The sequence below is a fragment of the Oncorhynchus kisutch genome, linkage group LG12, assembly GCF_002021735.2.
Source record: "Oncorhynchus kisutch isolate 150728-3 linkage group LG12, Okis_V2, whole genome shotgun sequence".
Classification (NCBI taxonomy): domain Eukaryota; kingdom Metazoa; phylum Chordata; class Actinopteri; order Salmoniformes; family Salmonidae; genus Oncorhynchus; species Oncorhynchus kisutch.
In genome coordinates, this window is record NC_034185.2 from 21,161,675 (window position 1) to 21,187,797 (window position 26,123).

General features: G+C 41.0%; 1 protein-coding gene across 16 annotated transcripts in view; it reads right to left on the bottom strand.

Moving 5' to 3' along the window:
- Positions 1-26,123, bottom strand: part of LOC109900694 (receptor-type tyrosine-protein phosphatase kappa) — a 162,726-nt gene that overhangs the window by 52,403 nt on the left and 84,200 nt on the right. For all 16 annotated transcript variants that reach the window (XM_031837085.1, XM_031837097.1, XM_031837096.1 and 13 more), the window contains exon 7: positions 21,963-22,256. In XM_031837085.1, coding sequence (XP_031692945.1) covers positions 21,963-22,256 — 294 coding nt within the window. The remainder of the gene's footprint in view (positions 1-21,962; positions 22,257-26,123) is intronic.

Genomic DNA, 26,123 nt, shown 5'->3' on the forward strand with positions numbered 1-26,123 from the left:
CAGCTAAACCTTTTGGAGCAGAACGGCTCCTTTATCTTCTGGAATGGAAATAATGTGAGCCAGAGAGACGGCTGTGGCTTGCACGGAGTTGCGGCTCTGCAACACGTCTTGTCTGTCACTCTTATCATTACAAGGGAAAAAAGTAAACGAAACAGCCCAAAAAGAATGTAATTGGGGATTAGGCAGACAAATTGTAGCTTGTGTAAATCAAATGGAGCTGCTAAACTTAGCAGAAGGTTTTGCACTTTGACCACCCTGGTAGAGAGAGGGTTGCGGATGATCAGGCATAATAGGCTGATTTGATCGTGATGGTGACAGCACACAGGGATAAGATCACTGAGGGAGGGGAAATGGCACAACAGGGTCCGGAGCTTACACACTTCAAATCGCTGTAGGTCTTGCTACCTGAGTTTGGAAGGTCACAAAGAGGTACCTAGAAGCCAACAACAGTACAACTGAATAGGAATCCCCCTTTCAATGTATTTTCTTAATCAAAACTATGAAATAACATGTAGTAACCAAAGATTTTTTAAACAAATCATAATAGATTCTTCAAAGTAGCCACCCTTTACCTTGATGACAGCTTTGCACACTCTTGGCATTCTCTCAACCAGCTTCATGAGGTAGTCACCTGAAAAGCATTTCAATTAACAGGTGTGCCTTGTTAAAAGTTAATTTGTGGAATTTCTTCCCTTCTTAATGCATTTGAGCCAATCAGTTGTGTTGTGACATGGTAGGGGTGGTATACAGAATATGGCCCTATTTAGTAATATTATGTCAAGAACAGCTCAAATAAGCAAAGAGAAACAACAATCCATCATTACTTTAAGATATGAAGGTCAGTCAATCCAGAACATTTGCAAAAACGATCAAGCACCATGATGAAACTGGCTTTCATGAGGACCGCCACAGGACAGGAAGACGTAGAGTTACCTCTGCTGCAGAGGATAAGTTCATTAGAGTAACCAGCATCAGAAATTGCAGGCCAAATAAATGCTTCATAGAATTCAAGTAACAGACACATCTCAACATCAACTACTCAGAGGAGACTGTGTGAATCAAGCCTTCATGGTCAAATTGCTGCAAGGAAACCACTACTAAAGGACACCTATAAGAAGAGGAGACTTGTTTGGGCCAAGTAACACAAGAAATTGACTTTAGACTGGTGGAAATCTGTCCTTTGGTCTGATGAGTCCAAATTTGAGATTTTGCGTCTCAAAAATGCGTCTTTGTGAGACGCAGAGTAGGTGAACGGATGATCTTCGCATGTGTGGTTCCCACTGTGAAGCATGGAGGAATTGTGATGGTGTGGGGGTGCTTTGCTGGTGACAATGTCTGATTTATTTCGAATTCATGGCACACTTAACCAGCATGGCTACCACAGCATTCTGCAGCAATACACCATCCCATCTGGTGTGCACTTAGTGGGACAATTACTTTTTTTTTCAACAGGACAATGACCCAACACGCCTCCATGTAATGGCTATTTGACCAAGAAGGAGAGTGATGGCCTGGCCTCCACAATCACCCGATCACAAACCAATTGAGATGGTTTGGGATGAGTTGGACAGCAGAGTGAAGGAAAAACAGCAAACAAGTGCTCAGCATATGTGAGAACTCCTTCAAGACTGTTGGAAAAGCATTCCATGTGAAGCTGGTTGAGAGAATGCCAAGAGCGTGCTAAGCTGTCATCAAGGCAAAGGGTGGCTACTTTGAAAAATCTAAAATATTACATCTATTTTTATTGTTTAACACTTTTTTGGTTACGACGTTATTCCATAGTTTTTATGTCTTCACTATAATTCTACAATGTAGAAAATAGTAAAAATAAAGAAAATCCTTGAATGAGTAGGTGTGTCCAAACCTTTGACTGGTACTGTATGTTTTTCAAAATTTTTGAACATTTATAAAAAATGAAAAGCGGAAATGTCTTTAGTCAGCAAGTATTCAACCCCTTTGCTATGGCACGCCTAAATAGGTTCAGGAGTAAGCATTTGCTTAACAAGTCACACAATAAGTTGCATGTGTGCAATAACAGTGTTTAACATGATTTTTGAATGACTACCTCATCTCTGTACCCCACACATTCAATTATCGGTAAGGTCCCTCAGTCCAGCGAGGTTTTCCAAGAAGGGCACCTATTGGTAGATGGGGGTATCAATAAACCCAGTTACAACAAAGATACAGGTATCCTTCCTAACTCAGTTACCGGAAATGAAAGAAACCCCTCAGGGATTTCACCATGAAGCCAATGGTGACATTAAAACAGTTACAGAGTTTAATGGCTGTGATATGACAACACTTAAGATGGATCAAAAACTTTGTAGTTACCCCACAATACTAACCTAATTGACAGAGTGAAAAGAAGGAAGCCTGTACAGAATAAAACAATATTTAAAAAAATGCATTCTGTTTGCAACAAGGCCTTAAAGAAATACTGTAAAATGTGAGAAAGTGTTATGTTAGGGGCAAATCCAATAACACATTACTGAGCATCACTTTCCATATATTCAAGCATAGTGGTGGCTGCATCATGTTATGGGTATTCTTGTAATCGTTAAGGACTGGGGAGTTTTCCAGGATAAAAATAAATAAATGGAATGGAGCCAAGCACGGGCAGAATCCTAGTGGAAAACCTTGTTCAGTCTGCTTTCCACCAGACACTGGGAGATGAATACACCTTTCAGCAGGACAATAACCTAAAACACAAGGCCAAATCTACACTGGATTTGCTTACCAAGAATACAGTGAATGTTAAAGTTTTTACTTAAATCTTTTTGAAAATCTATGGCAAGACCTGAAAATAGTTGTCCAGCAATAATCAACAAACAATTTGACAGCGCTTGAAGAATTTTGAAAATAATAAATGGGGAAATCTTGCACAATCGAGGTGCGGTAAGCTCTTAGAGACTTAAGGCGTCAGCATGCTTCAGTTCAGCTGGCGCTTAACCGAACTTGGCAAGCCGAACTGAATGAGTGTCCTCGCATACTCCCTTAAAAGAACTTCGCTTAAAAAATGAGAAAAAAACTACATTAGTACTGTTTGTCCATTTTGAGATGCCGTAGCCAGTATTTACCTCCTGAAAATGGTCAGAATTAATCTAAGATAACTCAATAAATCTATCATACATTTTTACAGAGGAGATCTTAGCAGCGCAATTTTAAAAGTAACTAAGATGTTTGGTGCAGTATTTTTTTATGAAACCATTTGCATGAAAACAAGTAATCTCATTGAATAACAAAAAAGTACTTTAATGACGAATCCCTACAGTTGACCAATCACCGACGAAGGGGCGTTAACTTCATCTTGCCTCCAGAAAATAAACTGGTTAGGCTGGGAAGCATGCGGACGCCTTTACCCTGAAAGACTCACAGCTGTAATCGCTGCCGAACATGCATCTAGAAGTAAGTATTGACTCAGGGGTGTGAATACTTACGTAAATTAAACATTTTTGTATTTCATTTCTAAAAACACGTGTTCACTTTGTCATTATGGGGTAATGTGTGAGAATTAAAACAAATATTGAATCAATTTTGAATTCAGGCTGTAACACAACAAAACGTGGAATAGGTCAAGGGGTATGAATACTTTCTGAAGACACCGTATATTACTCCTCAGTGAAGCAGGCTGACGCACTTCCCCCACTGCCGCGTGTGCAGCTCTTGCCCCTTCTCAAGGAGACATGGGAGAACAAAGCCTAAGGACGGCTAACAGAGAAACAGAGCATTTGCAAGGATATGTCCCCAACAAAGCAATCTGAGAATCACTGTAATTGTGTTCATCCTATTGAGGTTGATCTTTTGCCCCTTTGTTGTGATTCTTTTTATATCTCTCAGACTGCAGATGCCTAGCAGAGTGTTTTCCACTTCTTAAAACTGCCCCAGTCATCTGGATTTAAATGAAGATCTGACAGTCACCATCAGGCATGTCTCTGGCTTGCCGGGAGAACAGTGAGAGGGTTCTATATGATTCAACTACAGTGCAAATGACTCTATCCATCTCTCTGCTCTTGTGAGTCGATACAAAAAAGTGGGATGAGTAATAGGAGGCATTTCGCCTAATTGATAAGAATTGTCAGGTCAGAAAGCTAAATGAGAATGCCACTTGAATGTGCAGAAGTCTCTGCACTCCTGGAGAGAGAGAGAGAGAGAGAGAGAGACAGAGACAGAGAGACAGAGTGCTCTTATTGAGGAGCTCTCGCTCTCCCTCTTTGTGGTCTTCCTGACATGACTGTGATGAGTGGGGGGGATTGAAAAGATGGCTCGTGATGAAATCAACTTGGGGCTAAGCTGGCCTTTGGAATAGAGGCATTAATAATGTTGGTTGTTTCCTTCATTTACCTCTCCATTAGGCTGGCCCCGGCACCATTTAGGTGCTCTCCGGGGGCGACCCCATCGATGTAGACCTTCCAGGGGACAAGGCGGTGGCCGAATCAAGAGCCAAGCTTCCCACACATTTCCCATTATTCCTTTTCCCATGGAACCAACACAGAACATCCACTCCACAATAAAGCTTAGCCAACATATATTTTCTACCACACATCACTGACAGGGTGATACAGAAGGGGTGAATCCAACATAATTTATTTTTAATAGCTGCTCAAGTAGCTCCCTATGGACTGCTGAATGCTGAGGCGAACACTGGGATGCACTAGACGCTAGGGCTTTCTAATGTGCTTTGCTCCATAAACCTCCAGTGGCTAAGACATTACATATAGCTAATGGCGCGTACATTACTTAACGGAGAGAAATATACAAACCCCCCCAAAAACACGTCAATATCAACCGGTGAGAGGAGAGAGGAAAACTGAAAACTCTCTAAAGGATACACATGTATAACACCTTCCTCTGAAGAAAGAGCATTTCAAAGAGAACTGTTTGGTGAACTTTCCACTCAGAGCCTGTGTGTGTGTGTGCGTGTGTGTGTGTGTGTGTGTGTGTGTGTGTGTGTGTGTGTGTGTGTGTGTGTGTGTGTGTGTGTGTGTGTGTGTGTGTGTGTGTGTGTGTGTGTGTGTGTGTGTGTGTGTGTGCGTGTGTGTGTGTGTGTGTGTGTATGTGTGTGTGTGTGTATGAACATGCGCATATGCATACATGTATGTATGCTTGTGTGAACACAGACATATACTACAAATATCTCCTTCATAAAGCTGGGTATAGTCAGGTTATAACTCCACCAAGATGCTGCAGTCTGTCTGTACCTGAGGCTAAATATAAACTCTTTCCTCGTTCCTTGTTCCTCCTCAACCTGAAACAACTGTCATCCACTCTGGTTATTACATCCACTCCGGTTACAACACAGAGGCTGATCCAAGATGTCTGATGCCTTAGCAGAGAACACCGTGAACACCTGTAAACCAATTACAACTGCCAAATGAGCTTGGCTTTACTAATTCATTCATAATGGGCATAGTCATCTGTTAATTACCCAACTGAAATTAGTCAATCATTTAGACCCCTCTTTCCCAGACATATCAGGAACGTTTTTCATTTGCATGAGTTTCAAACCAGTGTGTTTATTTTATCCCTCCTCAGTCTCTGTAGAAGTCAAGGTTACTGAAACTCAAACCAACATTTACAGACTTGGTTCTTTGCTTACAAAGAACCAAGGCATTTGCTCTTATTTACACTCAAAAGTGTCTACTAGTGCACGACAGCAAGTTTGAGGAGTGGGAATACAATCCAGTATATCTAACCATCTCCACATTACTGCCCAGCATCTCTATCTGAATATAGCTATTAAAATATTTATCATGGGACAACAACAATTTTTTTAAAAGCTGAGAGTGTGAAGCGGTGTGTGTGTCTTCAGGGGTTGTGTTTGTTCAATCAGTGTAGATGAAGGAGAGCAGACAGATTAAAGAAGGATTGTTAAACCTTGAGACATGGATTGTGTATGTGTGCCATTCAGTGGGTGAATGGGCAAGACAAAAGATTTAAGGTGCCGTTTGAATGGAGTATGGTAGTAGGTGCCAGGCTCATCAGTTTGAGTATGTCAAGAACTGCAACGCTGCTGGGTTTTTCCACTCTCAACAGTTTCCCATTTATATTAAGAATGGTCCACCACTCAAAGGGCATCCAGTCAACTTGACACAACTGTGGGAAGCCTTGGAGTCAACATGGGCCAGCATCCCTGTGTAATGCTTTCGACACCTTGTAGAGTCCATGTCCTGACGAATTGAGTCGTTTCTGAGGGAAAAAAGGGTGCACAACTCAATATTAGGAAAGTGTCTTTTTTACACTTAGAGTATATCAACTAGTTTCTGTAATTGATAATGTCCACTGTAAAACAAGGTAAGCATTCTCTGTATCACTTGTCAGCCCCTCTGTGTGAAGTCCACCTCGGAAATACATGGTGGTCCTAGAATACTAACCTTCTGTCAGCCATATCCAACTTCCTGTTCCTGGTTCTACCACGGCCCTATGACTGGAGAGCCCCATCAGGGTTGCTTCTACCTGGAGCTCCCTGGGTCATAATCAACCACATAGCCTACACTGTGTGGAAATATCTCACCCTTCACTAACCATTAACTATTTCATCCACAAATGCTAACATGACGTGTGATCATGGCTTCAGATTTGAATCTACATGTGTTTTGAAGATGTGAACTGCTTTTTAAATAGACTTGTTTATCCCAAACTCGCAGAGTAGAGGAGGAGGAGACCGTAATCATTTTGTTGCCTTGCTGACAGTGGTCACTATGAGGACACAGGATTTCCTTCACCTGCAATCAACCAATTTTCCATCCATTTTCTGTGTAAGCCATTTCCAGGGGCCGGGCACGCCACCATTCAGACTAACCTCCCAGTCCATCCTAAACTTGATTATAATCCACCTTTTATTCTCCTCAGAAAGGTAACAATAAATCACTTCTTTGGGAGAAGGAGAAGATAGAATAAAAAACACCTTGTAGAAAAGATCATAGTAAAGGAACAGAGAGTGTTGCCTCTGCTGAAAAAAATGAAAAAACAAATTCTCACTACTCCTCCCGGGGAAATGAAACGCTGTGTGTGTCACTCTGGTATCATATCAATTACCCACACAGTTACCACTAGCACTAGAGAAATTGTATTAAAGGAGGGGGCGGATAGGATTTTCATCCTCGTGATTTTCTGTACCAAACAAAGATTTTCAATCAACAGAATCAGAGTAGGGCGTTTTCTGGATGAAGCTGTAAATAAGAGCACCATTTGGTACTACACCTTCTAACATGGAAACTATTATGAGAGATATAATGGAGTACATACTCTATATACTGTAGCCTGATAGGAAGAGATTAAAAAAACAAGGTCATATTTCAGTTTTGCATTTGAAATTAACAAAACTTTTATCTGCATATTCATTTCCACCAGTAATGAAAAATCTGTGTTTTTGATATCACCAAAAGTAGACTTAAACATGCATCCAGGCTATACATAACTTTCACTGTCTGAGACTAAAGTACTTCAGTGCATTTGTGCATGCCTGTGTGTGTGCTTATGTACTCTAAATAAATGTTTGGAGGGGGTATTCTGTGCTGCTGTGAAGACATGGCCACCTCATGCGTTTTGATTACACACACACAACCCTTTTCGCTTGCGTCAGGCATACGACCTGACAAACCACACTACTACGGAGTGGATGTGAAATGTTTGTACATATTAAGTCACGGTGCCCAGCCATTCACAACACAGCAGTCACTAGACTCGCTACTTCCAAGTCACTGACAATTAATCTAATGGCTTCTGAGGAGGTTTACAGCCCCGGGACAAGCAGAAAGCTGCTCCACTGTCACTACCCCTACACATTCCTCCATGAACTTCCACCCATTACGGAGAGTAGGTCCCTCTTTGACCGTGGCTGATAATGGGTGTAGTAGTTTAACAACAGCAGGTACAGTAAGACTGTTAGCGGTGAAATATGAGGTCTATTCCCATACGCAGCAATGCCATTTACACAGGAGGCTGAGTGATCCATACATCCCTAAATAAACAGCATCACCACAAATCACTGGGAGAAAGGAACCAGATAAATCCTTAAAACAAGCCCAGTCACAGATTACCCAATGTTGGCAAGAGCAAAATGTTAGGTAGGGCAGCGTATTCCATCTCTGTCATCTTTTATTCATCTCAAAATGTGATGGATGACTACGGGGGCTAAGTGAGTACTAATGTATTACGTGGAGGGATAACTACAGTCTATGTAGAGTCAATCTGATTAATGGAATTACCTACTGTACAGTGCATCTCACCTCAGATGGGCTGGGCAGACCATTATTTTGGCAACCATGGCTAGAAGAAGAGATCTCAGTGACTTTGAAAGAGGGGTCTCAAAGGAGTCTAGGGTGTGTGTGTGTGTGTGTGTGTGTGTGTATTACCAGTTCTCAATCCAATTGAACACTTAAGGGATATTCTGGAGCGGCGTCTGAGACAGTGTTTTCCACCACCATCAACAAAACACCAAATTATGGAATTCCTCATGGAATGGTGTCACATCCCTCCAATAGAGTTCCAGACACTTATAGAATCCATGCAAAGAATATTGAAGCTGTTCTGGCAGCTCTTGGTGGTCCATTACCTTAATAAGACACTTTACGTTGCTGTTTCCTTTATTTTGGCAGTTACCTATAGCTAGTACCTTATCTTACATAGCATATTGATGTGGTATGGTATTAACCACAGTAGAATGGTAGAGGAGTTGAGTATCATATACACTGGAATGGAAATTCTCTAACTACAAGTCTATATTCCTGTGATCTTTAATTGTACTGAAATTGCAGTAGTCTGAGGAAGACAGAATGAGAGCGGGAGAAAGAGCCAGAGGGAGGATGGAGAAGAGAGAGAGAGAAAAAGAAAGAGGGAAGAGGTGGGAGGAGACTAAGAAATCGCCAGGTACTGAAGCTCAAAAGCCACACATTCGTCCCCTTTTCCTTGTTTGAAATTTATACTGCAGAGCCTGTGAGGAAGCTGATAAGCATTCTAAAGGAGTAGAGTAAACACGCATCCTTAGATCTAGTACAGGTGGATATACTGTAGGTAAATATCATTAAAGACAAACAAATGTATCACAGTTCACAAACAGGCAGTCAAAACAATATGCAGAGTAATGGTTTTATGAGGAAGTTCTGGGTAGTAATGATTTAGCAACCTACATTCAATAGCACATGTACTATTATTCTGGCAACTGGTGTATGAGGCACATACATGTTTCTGCACAATATCATAGAGGTATTGACATTCCTATTTATGATTTACATGGAAGGCCGCCCTGTGTTCATCACATCCGGAGTAAAGAGATAGATAATGTTTTTGTCTCAACATAATGAGCAAGCAATGTGTGGCTGGATCACAAAAATCTTCCTGAACAGAGCACAAAATAAGTCATTTACATTTAAATAACATTTCCGTCTCACATACAGATAATCTGAGCAACTTCATAATGTTTGTTGAAAGGATCTGTGGTCCCACTGACAAGTCTTGTTTATGCAGCAGAAGGCACCGGGCCTAACTGTTGAACAAAAATGAATCACTAATCACCTTTATCTACTCCACAACACCGCAACGCGTACCACTGTTCCCTAACAGTGGTACGCGTGGCGGTGTTGTGGAGTAGATAAAGACCTCTGCACGCTGCGCGGTGCACCACAGAGCCAGGGCCATCCCTGGCAATTCATTACTACCGCCTATTTAAAAGGCCTCAGCCTGGAAAGATGAGATAGTCGGGAAAGCTGCCGCAGGGCATTGGGACAATTGCTCAGATTTATACATTTGTGGACAGACACTTGGTGGAATGACTGTTGTTATTTCACAAGAATGAGTGATAACTCCCAGGCATGCTCCTATGGCATGGAGAGAGAATACAGAGCTTCCCTGCAGTTTAACTATTCAAAAAGAGGCTTTCTGAGGATTACCACCTGTCATAATGGGAATCCAAAGAAGGGTCTGTGTCACCAATAATACAATTTCATTTGCTTAGATATGAAAGTATGGATGTGGTGAAAGTAGATGGAATAAAATCATACCTTGTTTTTGTTGGAAAAAACAACAAAATGTACAATAAATATTTGGTTTGAAATGTTGAGATGTTTTTCTCTGGGCACCTGACCAATAACAAACAGTCTATTGTCTCATCATGAGAACTGCTATTCACTAGTTCCTTCCATGTCAATTTTTTGGTACAGTGTATGAATGTAATTTATTTTAGCTGAGACAATAACATTGCATATTATGCTTTCAACAAAAGCACAAAATCATTCAATAGTGTCTGTTTCAGCACAAGGACAAACCAAATGTTCAATTAATTGTTTTAATTTACTTACGGCTCAGAATTGATTTCAGTTATCCAAGTGTGTCTAACTGTGTGTATGAGAGAGCATGTCTGTATATGTGCACTCTACTCTTTAAATTAATGCCGGGAAATTAGGGGAAATCAGCATCCTCTCAGAGTGGGGAAGGTGCACTGTGGGTCATGTGTTGATCTTGGCCTGCAGCCAAGGAGGCCTCTTCTCTGGACAGAAAGCATTGCGAGGGCACACACTTCAATCTAAAGAGGGCTGCAGGTAAGGCCTGTGTTGTAATAAATGTAAAGTTGGATAATCTTATCCTTTGAGGCTTTAAAAGTGTTCTTACGCTATTATTTTGAACATTCAAAGCAACTGGGGCACATCCATGGCAGGCATTGTTGTCACCATAGTTTGCTACTTAACTTCTGAGTGATAGGAAGCATAAGCACCACCACCAATCAGCCTAAACCACTGTGAACACACCTGTCATTACTATGACAACTAGCATAGCCATGTTAGCAAATGACTGCTGTCTGAAAAAGCACTAATCTGAGTATGTCACTTGTAACAAAACTGCATTGAGCATTACAGTCTGCAGTGTGAGCAAGGCTTAAAAATGGTCCAGACGACTGGTTTTTCTGTTATACATAATAAGTAATTGCACCCACCTGGTGGTCCAAGTCAGAATTAGTCCCCAGTGGAACGGACTTCGAGGTCTAGCTTCTTAGGGCTGCAATCCCGTTAACGGGATCGATATGACAACAGCCAGTGAAAGTGCAGGGCGCCAAATTCAAAACAACAGAAATCTCATAATTAAAATTCCTCAAACATACATGTATCTTATACCGTTTTAAAAGGTAATCTTGTTGTTCATCCCACCACAGTGTCCGATTTTAAACAGGCATTACAGCGAAAGCACCACAAATGATTATGTTCGGTCACCACCAAGCCACAGAAAAACACAGCCATTTTTCCAGCCAAAGAGAGGAGTCACAAAAACCACAAATAGAGATAAAAATGAATCACTAACCTTTGAAGATCGTCATCAGATGACACTCATAGGACTTCATGTTACACAATACATGTATGTTTTGTTTGATGAAGTTAATATTTATATGAAAAAATCGGATTTTACATTGCCGTGTTACATTCACTAGTTCCAAAAATATCCAGTGATTTTGCATAGCCACATAAATTTTACAGAAATACTCATCATAAATGTTGATGAAAATACAAGTGTTACACATGGAATTATAGATATACCTCTCCTTAATGCAACCGCTGTGTCAGATTTCAAAAAAGCTTTACGGAAAAAGCAAACCATGCAATAATCTGAGAACGGTGCTCAGAAAAATAAAAAAATTATCCGCCATGCTGGACTCAACAGAAATCAGAAATAACATTAGAAATATTCCCTTACCTTTGATGATCTTCATCAGAATGCACTCCCAGGAATCCTAGTTCCACAATAAATGTTTGATTTGTTCGATAATGTCCATTATTTATGTCCAAGTAGCTACTTTTGTTACGGAGGTCCAGCCGAACGTCGGACGAAAAGTTCAAAAGGTTATATTACAGGTCGTAGAAACTAAGAAACTATCAAATTAAGTATATAATCAATCTTTAGGATGTTTTTATCATAAATCTTCAATAACGTTCCAACCGGAGAATTCCATTGTCTGTAGAAAAGCCAAAGAACGCAGGTCGCTCTCATGTGAAATGCGCGTGACCAGGACCTGGCTCTCTGCCAGACCACGGACTCAAAGAGCTCTCATCCGGCCCCACATCACAGTAGAAGCCTCATTCAAGTTTCTAAAGACGGTTGACATCTAGTGGAAGCCCTAGGAAGTGCAACTTGAACCATATCCCACTGTGTATTCGATAGGGCTGAGTTCAAAAACTACAAACCTCAGATTTCCCACTTCCTGTTTGGATTTTTTTTCTCAGGTTTTTGCCTGCCCTATGAGTTCTGTTATACTCACAGACATCATTCAAACAGTTTTAGAACCTTCAGAGTGTTTTCTATCCAAATTTACTAATCATATGCATATATTAGCAACTGGGACTGAGGATCTGGCCGTTTACTCTGGGCACCTTATTCATCCAAGCTACTCAATACTGCCCATGTAAGTCGGAAGTTAACATACACCTTAGCAAATACATTTAAGCTGACATTTGATCCTAGTAAAAATTCCCTGTTTTAGGTCAGTTAGGATTACCACTTTATTTTAAGGATGTGAAATGTCCGAATAATAGAGACAATTATTCATTACAGCTTTAATATCAGCTTTTATTTAATTTCTTTCATCACATTCCCAGTGGGTCAGACGTTTACATACACTCAGTATTTGGTAGCATTGCCTTTAAATCGTTTAACCTGGGTCAAACGTTTTGGGTAGCCATCCACAAGCGTCCACAAGCGTGAACTTTGGCCCATTCCTCCTGACAGAGCTGGTGTAACTGAGTCAGGTTTGTAGGCCTCCTTATACGCACATGCTTTTTCAGTTCTGCCCACATATATTCTATAGGATTGAGATCAGGGCTTTGTGATGGCCACTCCAATATCTTGACTAAGTCATTTGGCCACAACTTTGGAAGAATGCTTGGGGTCATTGTCCATTTGGAAGACCCATTTGCAACCAAGCTTTAACTTCCTGACTGATATCTTGAGATGTTGCTTCAATATATCCACATACTTTTCCCTCCTCATGATGCCATCTATTTTGTGAAGTGCACCAGTCCCTTCTGCAGCAAAGCACCCCCACAACATGATACCGCCACCCCCGTGCTTCACGGTTGGGATGGTGTCCTTCAGCTTGCAAGCCTCCCCCTTTTTTTCCCAAACATAACAATGGTCATTATGGCCAAACAGTTCTATTTTTGTTTCATCAGACCAGAGGACATTTCTCCTAAAAGTACGATCTTGTGCAGTTGCAAACCATAGTCTGGCATCCTTGCTCCCAAGGATGAACCAGACCTGTGGAGGTCTACAATTTTTTCTGAGTTCTTGGCTGATTTCTTTTTGATTTTCCTATGATGTTAGGCAAAGAGGCACTGAGTTTGAAGGTAGGCCTTGAAATACATCCACAGGTACAACTCCAATTGATTCAAACTATGTCAATTAGCCAATCAGAAGCTTCTAAAGCCATGACATCAGCACAGTCAACTTAGTGTATGTAAACTTCTGACCCACTAGAATTGTGATACAGTGAATTATAAGTGAAATAATCTGTCTGTAAACAATTGTTGGAAAAATTAGTTGTGTCATGCACAAAGAAGATGTCCTAACCGACTTGCCAAAACTATAGTTTGTTAACAAGAAATTTGTGGAGTGGTTGAAAAATGAATTTTAATTACTCCAACCTAAGTGTATATAAACTTCCGACTTCAACTGTAGATCCATGTAGTAGCAGCACAATAGAGTATCCTCAATGGAGAGACATTGATTTGAGTCATGCATTAGCATACAGAGTAGAATACGCTATCTTTAATAGATGGCAAAGAGAGCAAGTGATACCAGAGAGGTTGAGTAAGGAAGATAAATATATGGATAAAAACTCAAATGAAGTTGCTTGGGGTTCTCCATAGACAGGGCACCCCATTCAATTACTGGGCTGTAAATAACACATGACCTACAGATCTGACCAATCTCACAGACTTTCTCTCAAACTATCAGGGGCAATTATAGAAGCAAAAATACACCAAATAAATAAACTAGATTTTTAATCATACAGAACATTGCCCCTAAGGTGGTCAAGTCAAATAATGTTTTTTAATGCCCCATTGGGGGGCATTTCTTGAGCCGGCAGATATAGCGCCATGACACATTAAATCCATCTTACTTGATATGAATTGTTCCTCCTCTCTTTCCAGTGCCCGGTGTGGAATGAGACAGGACAAATGGGGTTGCTTTGTAAATATCCTCCTTTATCATGATGAAATAAAAGCTGGCCTCCTTCCTATTTTAGAGTAAGCATTCCTGTGTTTGCATCATTATATGCTGAGAAGCACTGCACAGCTACACAATTAATAATAATCAACATACAGTCAAAATGGTTTGTAAGGCAGCGGGAAAAAACACAACAAATACAAAAACATCCCCTCGAGTCACAAAGCAGGATTATTCGGAGGTGCTTGTGATTAAAAATGGAGTAAACAAGCAAATGAGAGGATTTATAGATAGAAGATCCCACATTATTTTCCCAGAGCTCCAGCAGTGTTGCATTAATTGAGAACACTGGCCAGGGGACTTGGAAAAGTTAAGGAAGAGAGAAAGAGAGGTGCTTCCTACTCAAAAGAGGTGATTACACAGTTGCCTTGGAGGAGAAACACTATATCCACCTCCTCTGCTGACAGTGAGTCTTATTGACAAAAGGATGGACTTGTTTTTATGCCAGGTCTGAGCTATGTATGGTATGAAATATTAGATGTAACACGAAAGGAACAACACAGAGAGGAAACTCTATTTACCACCCATGCCAAACAGTGTGCATTTAAATAATACATCAGAGTCCATGCTTCAGTAGTCCTGTGTGGATTGTCAAAGTGTCTGAACAACATTCCTTATGATTCATCATCTTCTACCCCCTCAGCCTCCAATTTCTTTGACTCCCATGTTGGGGGTGGAAAGAGTAATGCCATGCCTATCACAGGAGACTCTCTGGAAACGCCTGAGGTAAGGAAAGTCATCTACCAACTTCCTGTCCCTTGCCATTCACTGGTTGACAGTCATTTATCAAACTAATTTGACAGTTGGAATGCATTTCCTCTCCCCTTTGAATCTCTCAAACCCCAAAATATCATATTCCAGTAGGGAGTCACACCAACACATGCACAACTCTAACACATACTCTAGAGTATGATCCCAAATGTGACTGCTACCACGAGGACAACGACCAGCTATGATTAATATTACTGAATTCCAACGACTAATGTTTTGATCATCCCACACACATTGGATCTCACTGTTTCGCTCTCACATTCTGATACTGTATCATCATGTGCATTTATTACACAAATATCCCAATCTCAGCTTCCAGTGCCTTTTAGAATGTCTGGGTATTTTGGCAGGATGATCGTGTGAAACCTTCCCCTGGGCCACGGACGACCCCACAACCAGTGGTGTCAGTCTCACTACAGGCAAATTCATGGGCAACAGATAAGCTAACGTTATAGGGATTAATCCTTATAGAAGCACTAGTACCTCTGAGGTAGATCAGTATTAACATAAACAGGTGTGTGTGTGTGTGTGGTTATTTTCAAAGGTGTCAAGTGGAGAGCACAGACTGAGTACCTAGATCAATAGTATTAATCCCAGTGTACTCCAGGATGTTAATAACATCAATGGGAGCCATAATCACACCGTTTTCCAGGAACAATCATTCACACGGCAAAACAAACTAAACTCTATTGCTTTAAGGGTTTTTGAAATGAATGCAGAACTCAAATAATCATTGGCAGATAAAATTAGATCCCTTAATAGTATTTCTGGCTGCAGGGCCCCAACAAAATCAATATCTAAGACTGAGCATTGATAATATGTGAAAAGTCAATGTTCATATGGGGGTGGAGGCTTTTGTGTTGGTACCTGAGAGGAAATAGCCCTCACTGCATCACTAAACACAGCCGTTGTGGTGAGAAAGTTTGTCCTGAGACTCCTAATTGCCGGTCCATTCGGCTTTCAGCAAATAGATGCTGACAATTAGCGAAAGCATACACCAAATCAAACACCTTGGCAACACATTAGCGAAAAGTGGAAAATTCCTGAATGAATGCATTCATTTCAGATACATAGGACAGGTTGAACTATTGACCTTGGCTCTACTTAGGATGTTATTGGCTCTACTGTTCATCTGAAGGGCTGCCGATGACTTAATTGAAATTGCCTCAATAAAAGGCCTGCCACTGCAAACGTCAGCTCAGAGAGGTCATTTTGTACACCTTTTTTTCTGTGTAATCAGCAATATGATGGTCAGCCACTCGTGGTCCTCTATTACCTTTACTAATTGGATTGGTGTCTTGCCATGGGCGTGACGTCCCGACTATCACACTGACTGAGGTCCTTGGAGAAAACACTGGAGGAGTGGTGCTGAAACACCTCCCTGATACACAGGCTTCTGTTCTGACAAAGGGAACCTGACACTATAGCAGTTATTGGATTGTGGATACATCAGCCTCAGCTCAGCCCAGACACGGCATCCGTCCCAAATTACACCGTATTCCCTATTTAGTGCACTACTTTTGCCCTGAGCCCATAGGGGATCCCATAGGGCTCTGGTCAAAAGTAGTGCACTAAATAGGGAATAGGGTGCTATTTGAGACGGATCCATGGCTACTCTTGCTCCATCCCAATGCGCTTCAACGTTAAGGGTGGTATTACTGAAGCCCAGGACTCATCTATCTGGAGGGGCGAGGCTAATGTAAATGGCTGAGGACCAAGCAGCGCGCTAGCTGGTGGTGCTGCAGAGTTAATTGCTTTTTAAACTGGCTTCAAGAGATTATAATAGCCTGTGATGCTCTGAAAGCACAACTTGTTCAGACATGTAGAACCCTTAACTTAGCCTACAATTTCCGCGCCCTTGCAGAAATCGATTTAACATAATGCAAAAATCCCAATCAAAATCCGTATGTTTAAGCTAGAGATGAGCTGTGTCTCAATCCACCGAAACCGTCCATATCGCCCTTCCACATCTGCGGTAAGAGGTGGCAGAGCTAGAGTGGTGTTTGTTAGACCATTAGACACCCTGAAAATCGGTCTTCTCACAAAAACGTCTGTAGCATCTGAACAAGACAGCTTTCTCTGTTTTTCAAGGATCTGTTGTTCCATGTAGTGTTATTCAATGCATTTCTATTGGCTAATAGCAGTAATGCCAAATTCAATGTTTCATCCAATATATTGTTTTAAATCGCTAAATGATCCTTCGTATGACCATCTTAAAAGAATTCCATATGTTAGCTTAGACCCGGGTTAGACAGGACTTAGACTCTAGAGGGTTAAAACCAAATCAGGTTGGTTACAGATGGCAATCGGTGTTCTTGGAGAGGCGGAGGTGCTAGTACAAATGCATGGCATGAGTACAGGCAAATCAAAGCCGTATGGTGCATTGGCTTACTAAGAGCATTCATTTCCCCTGCCTGCCTGTCATGCAGGAAACTGTTCTAGCGCAAGTGTCAGCTTAAAAACTCTAATACATCCTCTACACTCAATACAGTGTTTCCGGTTTGAATTTAAAAAGGTGACAACATTTTAACACTCTCCGGTGAAACCACCACAGGGTATTTGGAACAGAGGGGTCTGTTAATTTCATTATACACAATCTAATTTCCAGCTGAGGAGTTTTTTGAGCAGGCAGCGGTATGGAAACCACATTAGGTCCTTGGAGCATAGAGTGAGGTGGACTGCTGAAACTGTCTTTTCAATAAGAAATGTTGAATGTATCCTTTAAAGTCCCAATGCAGCTATTTTTATAGCAATACAAAATTACTTCTGGGTAACAATTAAGTACCTTACTGTAATAGTTCTCCATTAAAATTGTCAAAATGAAACAAATAGCTTTTTAGCAAAAAGCGATTGAGCAAGAATTTTGCTAGGATTGTCTGGGAGTGGTCTTTAAAGTAGGTAGGGGAAAACAAAAAAATGGAGGTTATTGGCAGAGAGGTTTGGAACTATCTTTGTTATTGTTCTATTAACTTATTTACCGTCTGGTGATGTCACCAGGCAAGCTGAACCTCCAATTTTCCCTTCTTGGCAGTGCTTACGTCAGGAAAACGGAGGGCTTGCGGGTTAGTCTATGTGGTCTCAGGCAGTCAGGGGGAATTAAGTACAGGTGGGAACCATGGTGGTGCATGACATCTGCTTAATTTACTGGGACCCATAACAACATGGTATGAATGCCACCCCCATAAAAATCAACCAGACACTAACGGAACCACCCATTTTAACACTGCTACAATAGTAGTAGAGAAAATGGTGGGGAAAGAGAAATATCAGGAACGTGAAGTCCATACAGCAATAAATGGTGGGGAAAGAGAAATATCAGGAACGTGAAGTCTATACAGCAATAAATGGTGGGGAAAGAGAAATATCAGGAACGTGAAGTCTATACAGCAATAAATGGTGGGGAAAGAGAAATATCAGGAACGTGAAGTCTATACAGCAATAAATGGTGGGGAAAGAGAAATATCAGGAACGTGAAGTCTATACAGCAATAAATGGTGGGGAAAGAGAAATATCAGGAACGTGAAGTCCATACAGCAATAAATGGTGGGGAAAGAGAAATATCAGGAACGTGAAGTCCATACAGCAATAAATGGTGGGGAAAGAGAAATATCAGGAACGTGAAGTCTATACAGCAATAAATGGTGGGGAAAGAGAAATATCAGGAACGTGAAGTCTATACAGCAATAAATGGTGGGGAAAGAGAAATATCAGGAACGTGAAGTCTATACAGCAATAAATGGTGGGGAAAGAGAAATATCAGGAACGTGAAGTCTATACAGCAATAAATGGTGGCAGGAACATGCACCAGCACTTATTAGCTTTAATTTCACAGCCTTGGAATTGTTTCTTTGTTAACAGTGAAGCATGGACAAATGATCAATACGTTATTTTGCTGAAACAGCCTGATATTTTTAAGAAATAAATAACATGGGGAGCATGTTGAAAAATATAAATACAAATACAAACTCGAACTCTCTGGGGAGAGGCGCCTTGAGCATTTTCATAATGCGTTCGCTCACCCTGCAAATCAGGAAACGTGAGATTGACTGCGGGCCACCCCACCTCTCTGCTACCCAGGAGCCCATGTCATCTTCATTGTCCTTTTTTCCCTTATCATAATAGTATGAGTGAAAATAAACTGAAGTTCACAGAAAAAGGTTAAACAATGCGACAGGAAGTTTATTTTATTTGTGTAGGAGGCGAAGACATACACAATACATCGCTGAGCATCGTTTGCCATTCTTGGCCTGCACTTGCTTACTGCACCCATTCCGGGATGGGGAGGATGCTTAATATTTATGCTTCAGATAGAAAACAGGATGTCCTGCTTCCCCTGTCCCCTGTCATGTAAGATACACACTATTTGATTGTCACCCGTGATGTTACTTTTGTACAACATCCCTAATGACATCTTCCAATCATTCAACTTGATTCCAGGTACAAGCTGGAAAACACTAGCTGAAATGGTGCCTTACTATGACATTAAAATCGTATTTAAATTCAACTATTAATCTCAAAAGGAATCTTAGGGGAAAAGTAGTCTAATTTAAAAGCCTCAATGGCATACATACAGAACATTATACAAATCCCTGAGCGATATATCCTGTATGTATATATTAGACTAATATTTGAATGTGAGCCCAGTAATCAAAATCTGTTCTACTGTGACCACACAGACGCTTGGTGCCTACATCTCTCAAATGTGCTATCTAGTCACCAAAGTTGCCTTTTGCTGTGGATATTAGGGTCTATATTAAACTAATGTTTCAAACTAATCCTACCTTTTTTGATAGGTGGGAGAGTGCAGAGAGTTTTCAGGAAAACTAAGGGGAAATGGAAGATACTGATCAAAAAGTTTCCTGTATTACCATAAACATACAGTATAATACAATCCTGCCAATTCCATGGGCAGAGCATAATTCACTTGGTCAAGGAGAAGATTATTATGATTGTCTATGATGGATGAAGGCAGAGACATACAGTGCATTCGCAAAGTATTCAGACCCCTGGACTTTTTCCACACTTTTTTACATTACAGCCTTATTCTAAAATGTATTAAATAATTTCTCTCATCAATCTACACACATAAAAAAAAATACCTTAGTTACATAAGTATTCAGACCCTTTGTTATGAGAGTGGCCAGACGGAAGCCACTCCCCAGTAAAAGGCACATGACAGCCTGCTTGGAGTTTGCCAAAATGCAGCTAAAGGACTCAGACCATGAGAAACAAGATTCTCTGGAAAATGTAACTCTTTGGCCTGAGTGCCAAGCGTCACGCCTGGAGGAAACCTGGCACCATCCCGAAGGTGAAGCATGGTGGTGGCAGCATCATGTTGTGGGGATGTTTTTCAGCGGCATGGACTGGGGAGACTAGTCAGGATCAAGGGAAAGATGAACGGAGCAAAGTACAGAGAGATCTTTGATGAACCTGCTCCAGTGTACTCAGGATCTCAGACTGGGGCGAAGGTTCACCTTCCAACAGGACAACGACCCTAAGCACACATCCAAGACAACACAGGAGTGGCTTCAGGAAAAATCACTGTGTAGCAACAATCTCCTGAGAAGAATGGGAGAAACTCCCCAAACACAGGTGTGCCAAGCTTGTAGCGTCATACCCAAGAACACTCAAGGCTGTAATTGCTGCCAAAGGTGCTTCAACAAAGTAAAAGGTCTGAAAACGTATTTCAAAAATGTCTAAAAACCTGTTTTTGCTTTGGAATTCAAATCAAATTTTATTTGACACATGCGCAGAATACAATAGGTGTAGTAGACCTCACCATCAAATGTTTACTTACAAGCCCTTAACCCACAATGCAGTTCAAGAAATAGAGTTAAGAAAGTATTTACTAAATAAACTAAAAGTTTTAAAAAACTGTAAGTAACACAAGAAAATTACATAACAATAACGAGGCTATATACAGGGGGTACCGGTACCGAGTCAATGTGTGGGGGGTACAAGTTAGTATAGGTCATTTGTAAAGTGACTATGCAAAGATAATAAAAAGCGAGTAGCAGCAGTGTAAAAACAAAGGGGGGAGGCGGGGTCAAGTAAATAGCTCAGGTGGCCATTTTATTAATACTTCAGCAGTCTTATGGCTTGGGGGTAGAAGCTGAGCATTTTGGTCCTAGACTTGGCGCTCCGGTACTGATTGCTATGCCGTGGATTATGGGGCATTGTGTTTAGATTGATGAGGGGCTGTTAAGGTAACAAAATGTGGGAAAAGTCAAGGGGTCTGAATACTTTCCAAATGCACTGTACAGTAGACATCTCCTTGTAAGCAGCCTACAGGGCTGTACCTGAACTATATCCCCTGAAAATCTCCCTCTACACCCTGACAGTAGCCAAGAAGAGTAAACGCAAAACTGCAGTCTGCCCTCTGAATGTCAATCTGGGAATACAGCTGGTCTATTCACTCCTGAGCACCAGGCAGGGGAATAGATGGATAGTGTCTCAGGCTGATGGACAGGCAATGCCCAGAGTAATGAAACACTGCATACATTCTGCATCCTTCTTAATAACCACTTTCCATCTTCAGATTCCTTCTTCGAACACAACCACTCCACTACGTGCTCCCCCATATAACTTCTTTATCTAGTCCTGGCCTTGTTGGTATGCTGCTTAATACAGATGCCATGGCAACCCAAGCGTGTGGGTATCACACCGCCCTGGCAGAAATGATTGAGAATACCTTTTGCAGGTTTGTCATCATGGACCCCAGGGTAAATACTGGAAAGGATTGTTCTGAAAAGCATGTTAGTTTATTTCCTTAGATCTGAGAGGAACTCTTAGTGAGTGACAGCCATGACACTACCTCCACCAGAAACCTTGTTTATTTTTCCTGGCTTTTCCAATTATGTTTTATAAGAAGGCCCCAGGCAATTATCTGTATGCAAATATCACAGAGCAGTGAGATGAAGAGAGGTAACAGGGAGAGGAAAAAGACAGAATGAAAAAAAGGAAGAACGGAGATGGAGACTTACCGGCACACTTTGTCCTGGTGATGAGAGGTGGTCCAGGCTGGCCGGTGCCCCCCTCCCCTGGTCTGGTGAGCAGCACACGAATCTCGTACTCTGTGTCTGGGTCCAGGTGCCACAGCTTGTAGTTAGGGGAGTTGACAGCATGGGTCTCTATCCAGCTCCCTGATGTCATGCGATACTCCACCTCCTTCAGAATGATGGGGCCGTCCCCGAATATGGAGTTGGCATTGAGCTGGATCAGAAGGTAGGTGGGCCCCACGCCCAGCAGCTGAGGAGGTGCGATAGGCCGCGGGGGTTCTGGAGGACACAGGGGGGAATCAAAGCAAATGGCTTAGAACAGCACACCCCTAAAAGCGTTTCAAATTTCTAACTTTATCTATTTTTGGCAAAAGATTTCCACATCTGTGTTTTATTGCAAATTATTTTTCAAAAATAATTTTGGACTCTTTCTTCCAAATTGATAATCAACCTAATAAGATTTGTGTCATTGTCAGACCCCCAATGAACTAATCAGCATCAGCAACATGTTTAAGTTAGAATCATCTTATTTTTCATCCCTGAGCTAGACCAAGGGCGCCAAACTATCAAACACTCAGAAAAACCAGATGGTTCCCCTTCCAGTCAGTCTGGATAGGTCTGGAGTCTGGCCCAGAGCATCCTGGACTAAACTGCAAAAAGTGAACTCTAAGCAAGTGTCAGGATGTTGGCCTGGGGGTAGGTTTATGACAGTCATAAATACCTCTTCCCCCCCTTTTTCCTCTCTCTACCCTACTGATGTTACATTTGCAAAACCCGTGGTTAACATAGAGATTCTGGGAACATCAGAAGGTGGGGGGAAATGAACTATATTCTGGTAATGCGACCAGCGCTGTGTTCCAATGTCTCCTTATATGGCTGTGAATGCGCAAGGAATGAGCCTACACTTTCTGTCGTTTCCCCAAGGTGTCTGCAGCATTGTGACGTATTTGTAGGCATATCATTGGAAGATTGACCATAAGAGACTACATTTACCAGGTGCTCGCTTGGTGTCCTCCGATTATTGCGTAATCTCCAGCTGCGTGTATTTTTCCAATTGCTTCAGAGGAGAAACCCAACTGCCACGAATGACATATCATTGAATAGATATGTGAAAAACACCTTGAGGATTGATTCTAAACAACGTTTGCCATGTTTCTGTCGATATTATGGAGTTAATTTGGAAAAAAAGTTTGCCGTTGTCATGACTGAATTTTCTTTTTTTTTTCTTAGCCAAACGTGATGAACAAAACGGAGCGATTTCTCCTAAACAAATAATCTTTTGGGAAAAACTGAACATTTGCTATCTAACTGAGTGTCTCCTCATTGAAAACATCCGAAGTTCTTCAAAGGTAAATGATTTTATTTGAATGCTTTTCTTGTTTTTGTGAAAATGTTGCCTGCTGAATGCTAGGCTTAATGCTATGCTAGCTATCAATACTCTTACACAAATGCTTGTGTAGCTATGGATGAAAAGCATATTTTGAAAATCTGAGATGACAGTGTTGTTAACAAAAGGCTAAGCTTGTGAGCCAATATATTTATTTCATTTCATTTGCGATTTTCATGAATAGTTAACATTGCGTTATGGTAATGAGCTTGAGGCTATGATTACGCTCCCGGATACGGGATTGCTCGACGCAAGAAGTTAATGAATATGATGTCAGTTCGGTTGTCATCTGAGACATTCTCATCAATGATAAGATGACATAAACTCTACAGTGGAAAGTCTACACATCAGAGTTATCGGATTCACATGGAATTGTTGTTCAATTTAAATGTTTGAATATGAAATTATTCGTGATGGGATGAAATGTGATTTTAGCTTCTAAAATGTGAGATTTGGGTTTTCATAAGGTAGGGCTCTGCTCAATCAGTGGCCCGCCCCTGTGAAGGGACATGGGCTATAAAACTTTTCAAACACGCCCTCCTCTCCCTTCCTATATAAAGCCTTGACGACAATGTAACCTCCTGTTCCGAGGATGTGGGGACGACGGTCCGATGTCAGAATGGTTCAGATAATAACTACAGAACGAAGCCAACATCAGCGTGAGCTTTGGTTGCGAATGGTATGAACGTTGAACTCTTATTCACTACAGAAGTGATACCTCCTAGCCGTTGAGTTAGCAACAGCCGCTGCAAACGAGGGTTAGGAAGGAACAGACAGAGTACGACGTTACTACAACGTATCCAATTGACAACCAGAGACATTCTTCAAAGGACAAAGGACTCGGTTGGACAACACAGCCTTCCATCTACCACCAACCTACCTACTGAGCGCAGCTCAGAGTAAATATTTATTGCATTTTCCTTTTCCAAATGGGCGGTAATTTAGAATGCATAATATACTGTATTTACGATAGCACAGCTTCGCCCTTTGTTCCTCAGTCTTCCCGCTATTTCACTCAAACCCAGACCCTTTTCTTTTGTGTAACAAGCTGTCATATCTGTTCCGCCCGCTAGGGACGTTTTCCTTTATGACGTAATTTGTAATCAAGTTATGATTTAATTATGTGTATGTGTGATTCTGTGTGATTTGTTAGGTATTTAGTCAATTTTGTATTGCTGATTCAACTTGTTAGCCAGTGTTCGTGCAGATAACCAAGAATTTACAACTTTCATTTGAGACTGAATTAAGATGACAATTAATATTGACTGCTATTGATGTAAAATATTACATGGTCTTTAAGAGTTTATTCGGAAGATAACAGCTCTATAAATATTTTTTCGTGGTGCCCGACTCTCTATTTAATCACATTTACATGATTAGCTCAATCAGGTAATATTAATTATAGAGAAATTATTTTATAGAATAGCATGTCATATCACTTAATCCGGCATAGCCAAAGACACGACACAAGCCTAAATATCTTATATTGAGTAATAATTAACTTAAAATTAGTGAGGGCGTTTTTGAACCAAGCTAAATTATCTAAAGTCATTGTCAGATAATTTTGCTTATTTTAACCTAAAATAGGCTTAATACAAGTAATTCATCTTATTTCAAGATATTTTACCTTAAGACGATTAAAGGTAAAAAAAATACTTTGAAAAATATCTTGAAATACAATAAATCATTTGGGAAATAATATACAGCGCAGGAACACCACATCATCATTTTACCAAATCACATTTATTACATTCACCATTCTCACTGCAATGGAAGCCAATGAAACCCTCCCCTTAGAGAGTTAACTAACTAATGGAAGCATCCTATGTAATGTCTGAATAAATATACTGAGGGACATGAGCAGCCAATGTCATGTCATTCCATCACTTTAAGACCAATATAAGGCCTGTAAAGGGTCTGACGTCAGATGAAGTTGGTCTCTGGCTCTGCACGTCACACAGGCCTCTTTCTCTCTCCTCTCTCCCTGTCCAGATGGCTGTCGGCCGATTACTTTGTTACAGCTAATTCAACAGCAGCGGCAATACTCACAGATCACAGCAAGTCCAATCTGACAGTCACTGTACTGGTGCTGGCCCATCCTGCCCATATCATCTTTATGAACTCACGCTACCATCACAAAGTCTGGTATTCACACTTCTGCATATAGTACCTTTTATTAATGTCCACCTGTTCACCCTCCACTTAATCATATACTGCGGGTGGTACATGTACTATGGCACTGATAGTCTGAGATGGAATCCAGTGCTTTGGTTCAGCCAATCTGAATCCAGTGCTTTGGTTCAGCCAATCGTGACCTGTGCTTTTGTCTATGGAACCTAACAATTATCTACAAAAAGGCCCTGTTCAGTTTTTAGCCCTGCAGGGCATACATAGAAATATTTTGTTCATGAGACATATTTGTATTTTCTTCAATTAAGCCCAACAGAAGACCATAAATTAGAAAGTCATTGTTTTGCTTTTTTGCATTATTAATACCCAGGTGGATGTAACACTATAAAAAGCTGGTAGTGTATGTTGGTGGTGATTACAGCGTACCAGCAGAACACACAATACCTGAACCCAGGGACACTCCACTGTAGAGGGTTCCCTATAGTTTTTAAATGTGTTAGCTTCCTTGTTTTCTAATTCATCTCTCTCCATCTCAGTAGTTCATGAGACGCGTGCCGCAAAAATGATTTCCGAATTAGGCTAAGCTGGAAAATAAAATAAACCAATAACATAACAGCATTTGAGATGGT